General features: G+C 36.7%; 1 protein-coding gene across 1 annotated transcript; it reads right to left on the reverse strand.

The window, feature by feature from the left end:
* Positions 1-3727: 3727 nt before the first annotated feature.
* On the reverse strand, positions 3728-4345 carry LOC127097934 (uncharacterized). Its single transcript, XM_051036429.1, has one exon. The coding sequence runs from the start codon at positions 4343-4345 to the stop codon at positions 3728-3730; it is 618 nt and encodes a 205-aa protein (XP_050892386.1).

The raw sequence follows: 4345 nt of genomic DNA on the forward strand, positions 1-4345 counted from the left end.
AAAAGTTTGTTGATTATTATTAATGTTTCCTATCCGAGAAATGTAAGGTATTTTGTTTCATGATGTAGGTATATCTTCAAAAGACATACTCAAGGACATTGAATATGGGATTGATCCATCCAAAGCGGTGAAACCTGAGAAGGAGCAAGATGACTATCATGAAAATGACAAGAATGAAAGTCCAACCATAAAGGATGATCATCAAATCAATTATCTTCTTGGATACATTATTAATCACACTATTGGGTACTTTGTCAAAGAGAAAAGTGGTAAGATCGTTGTTGTCTAAAGGTTTTGTGGCACATTTAGCATTTATTCCAACTTTCATTTGATATTTCCTTGTGGAATGCATGTGCATCCTCCGCCATTCGTACGGTGAGATAATATCTTATCAACTTTCGCTTTGTATGAAAGTTCATTCTCACCTGTGTTTTTTTCAAAGGTATATCATTTACTTTGTGCATGGTATATGTTATGAGTGCTCATTTCTGAAAACTTTCAAGTGATAACCATTATGTGTTTCATTTAAAATGATTTTAGTGACCTTATCTAAATATCTTCACGTGTATGCTATATTATTGAGATCTTAAGCTTCCTCCAAAGATTTCAAGTTATTTCAAGTGGACGTGAAAAGTGCGTTCCTTAATAGCTATATTAATAAGAAAGTGTATGTGGCTCAACCTGTCGGCTTTGAAAATCACGAGTATCCTAATCAAGTTTACAAACTAAATCGAGCTTTATATGGTCTCAAACAAGCGCCTAGGGCTTGGTATGAGCAACTTAGTAAGTTTTTAATCAATCAAGGATACTCTAGGGGAAAGGTAGATACTATACTTTTCACTAACCGTCAAGGAAAGCATACTCTTCTCGTTCAAGTTTATGTTGATGATATTATTTTTGGTTCCACAAACATGCAACTTGTCAAGGAGTTTTCTAAGCTTATGCAGGATGAGTTTGAGATGAGTCTCATGGGAAGCTGAATTACTTCCTTAGGCTTTAAACCAAACAACTCAATAAAGGGACATTCATGTGTCAAACTAAATATTGCAACGAATAACTAAAGAGATTTGGTATGGAAGATGCAAAATTAATTGACACTCCAATGCCTACAAATGGAAACTTAGAAAGAAATGAAAATGGTAAGGATGTTGGTGTCAAGAAGTATAGAGGTATGATTTATTATCTGCTATATCTTATTTCATCTAGGCCAAACATTACGTTTTGTGTGTGTATATGTGCTCATTATCAATCGTCTCTTAAGAAATCTCATTTAAAAGCCGTAAAACATATTCTTAGATATCTTTATGGTACTTCTAAGTATGGACTTTGGTATTCTAAGGGAAGCGATTATAGTTTGTGTAACACCCACATATAATATATGTCTAGAATACATATTATACATAGTGTAATACTGGTACTGAAATACATAAGCGCCTAGCGGCACAGTGTACATGTTTACAAGCCCAAAAGGAAACACTACATGGCACAAACCATACACAAAAATGCCAAAAATAAAAACTAGGGGCTAGATCATTATAGAATGATCTCAAAAATATCTACACATCGGAGTAGCCATCCAAAACATCAGGTAAGCAAGACATCACTCTATCTTGTCCTTACCCTTCGCCTGCTCAGAACCACCTGAAAAATAATCAACAACATGGGGTGAGATAATAATCTCAGTGGGTTCCCTATCTTATGGGTCCAGTCGGCTCTACAGGGTTTTCCTAATCAATATCCAACTTAAGTCAACAAGGGAAAGAAGACTTAAGTGATGGGGAACTAACTCGCAATGTATGGCAACATGCCCCTGAGTCTTCGCAACTCAAAACAAGATCATTATTCAGATTCACGAAACATCAATCCCTGAGCGAACCTACGTCTAGGGCAAGCCCGATTCATGCATGCTCGTATGATTCGACTTTCGTGGTGGATATTGGGTCCTCTATGAGTTCCAAACTCATTTCAAGCAACCGTCACCTGTATGGGACTCTAACCCACTTAGGGTATCTTTCACCATATGGGACTCTAACCCACTTAGGGTATCTTTCACCGTATGGGACTCTAACCCACTTAGGTGTCCACCTTTCCCTCATGTCCTCCATGGTTGGGGCTCAAAGCCAATTGAGGCACGAATCATCGGTATCATATCCTATTGCTTACTCATCTAAGCATATTCAATAGAGATGTACACCACCAAGGGTAAAACATTCTGAATACATGATCGGTTCCACAAAGCATAACAAGATTCATCAATCACAGGTGACTTCATTCACCAATAAATACAAGCAATAACATGGCATGTTCCATACAAAGCATCTCACTCTCAACTATGGCAACCATTCATTTACGACCTCCACATAAGCATCGGACGAATGAATGTCGCCTTCTAATGTTATCTAAGTTATAAGTCTAACTTATTACCTAAATTGATCACTAGGTTAACTCACTAGGTTCAATATGTAATTCTCACATTTAACATTGATTCAGTTCAAGTATAACATCACAAATGATTAATGGTTGATGAAATGCATTTAGAAACATCAAAAAAATGGATTTTGGAGTTTTTGGTATAAGCCAATTGATTGGTTGGGGAAGCCCAATCGATTGGCTCCTCTCACGTTTCTGTTTTTCAAAGAATATAGAGGATCAATCGATTGGTCCTCAGTGTCAATCGATTGGCACCTGAAAATTTTCCACTTTTCCAAAACATAAAGTTTGTGCAATCGATTAGAGTCCCATGTCAATCGATTGGTCCTGCTAAAATTTCCTTTTCTTCACAACAGAAAATTGACACAATCGATTTTCATCAAGGACCAATCAATTGGTCCTAAGCATTTGCCACTTTTCACACACCAAGACCTCTTTTCTTCTGCAACTTCCAAAATTCCAACCTGCATAATGTTTGCTTCACTTCTAACTACCAATCTCTTGACATGAACATAACAACACATCAACAAACTTCCAAACAACAACCACATCATTATGTCATACGAATCTAATAAATGCAAGAACACACATAGAGACAACATCAATGAAATTTCACATGATTCATAGACAAACTCATCATAATCAAGAGGAAACATTCATCATATAGCATGATTCTTATAATTAACCTATGATTCTACAACCTAAATCCCTAGAAATATTAGGGTTTCTAACTAGAACCTATCTTATAGAAATGGAAGAGGATGTTGAAGAAGATGATGAGATGAGATGGTGATGAAGTGATGATGATGGGTTCCAAGTTTTCCTTCCTCCTTCTTCTCTCCACTAGCTTGCTTCCTCTTCTTCTCTTGAGCTTCTTCTTCCTTTCCACTAGTTTGTCTGGTACATAGAGAAAATGAAATGGTACAAGGGTAGTTGGTAGGTAATGGATATATATATATGTGGCCACCATTTTCCACAAGAAATGTGTGGTTAGCAAAGGTTACTAGTAGTAACAAATATCCCAAGTGACACTATACTTTTAATATTTGTTCCACTAGAGAAATTGACCCATTATTAGTGTTACCAAAATATCCGAATTAATAAAAGGTCAGTCTCAACTAATACTAATTAAGTCAATCTGAATTTACTATTTACTCTATTTATCCCAATTGATAACTTTTAGAGCACATAGGAACTCACTTGATCTCAATTAATAGGAAATTGAGTATTTAAGGAAATACGGGGTATTACATCCTCCCCCCCTTAATTAAAATTCGTCCTCGAATTTAAATATTACCTAGAAGAGATAAGGGTAAGCTTCTCGCATTTCTGACTCCAGTTCCCAGGTAGCATCGCCCGGATGTGATTCATCCCACTGAACCTTAATAAGAAGGATCTCCTTACTCCTCAATACCTTAACTTCCCGTCCTGTAATACGACTTGGTAGAGGTTCAAAAGTTAGGTATGCTTCTACTTCTATTGAATCTGGAAGAATAGGATGAAAAGGGTTTGGAATGAACTTTCGAAATTGAGATACGTGAAAAACGTCATGCATTTCTGATAGAGAAGGTGGTAAGGCTAATTTGTAAATTACTTCTCCAATCCTCTCTGTAATCTGGTATAGCCCTACGTATCTCGAACTTATCTTCCGTGACTTAAACGGTCCCTTCAATCTTAATCTTGGAGTCACCTTCAAGAATACATGATCACCTTCATCAAATTCCAATGGTCTTCTCCTGTGATCTGCATAGCTCTTTTGGCGATCTTGTGCTTTCTTTATCTTATCACGAACCATCCTTATCTTTTCTATAGTCTCTTGAATAATTTCCGGTCCAAAGATTCTTTCTTCACCAACTTCCGTCCAACACAAAGGTGTCCTATATTTCCGTCCATACAAGGTTTCATAAGGAGTCAT

This window comes from Lathyrus oleraceus, chromosome 1 (genome assembly GCF_024323335.1).
Source record: "Lathyrus oleraceus cultivar Zhongwan6 chromosome 1, CAAS_Psat_ZW6_1.0, whole genome shotgun sequence".
NCBI classification, from domain to species: domain Eukaryota; kingdom Viridiplantae; phylum Streptophyta; class Magnoliopsida; order Fabales; family Fabaceae; genus Lathyrus; species Lathyrus oleraceus.

Coding starts and splice junctions, on each gene's coding strand:
- LOC127097934 (XM_051036429.1), bottom strand. CDS start 4,345: ATGACTCCTTATGAAACCTTGTATGGACGGAAATATAGGACACCTTTG.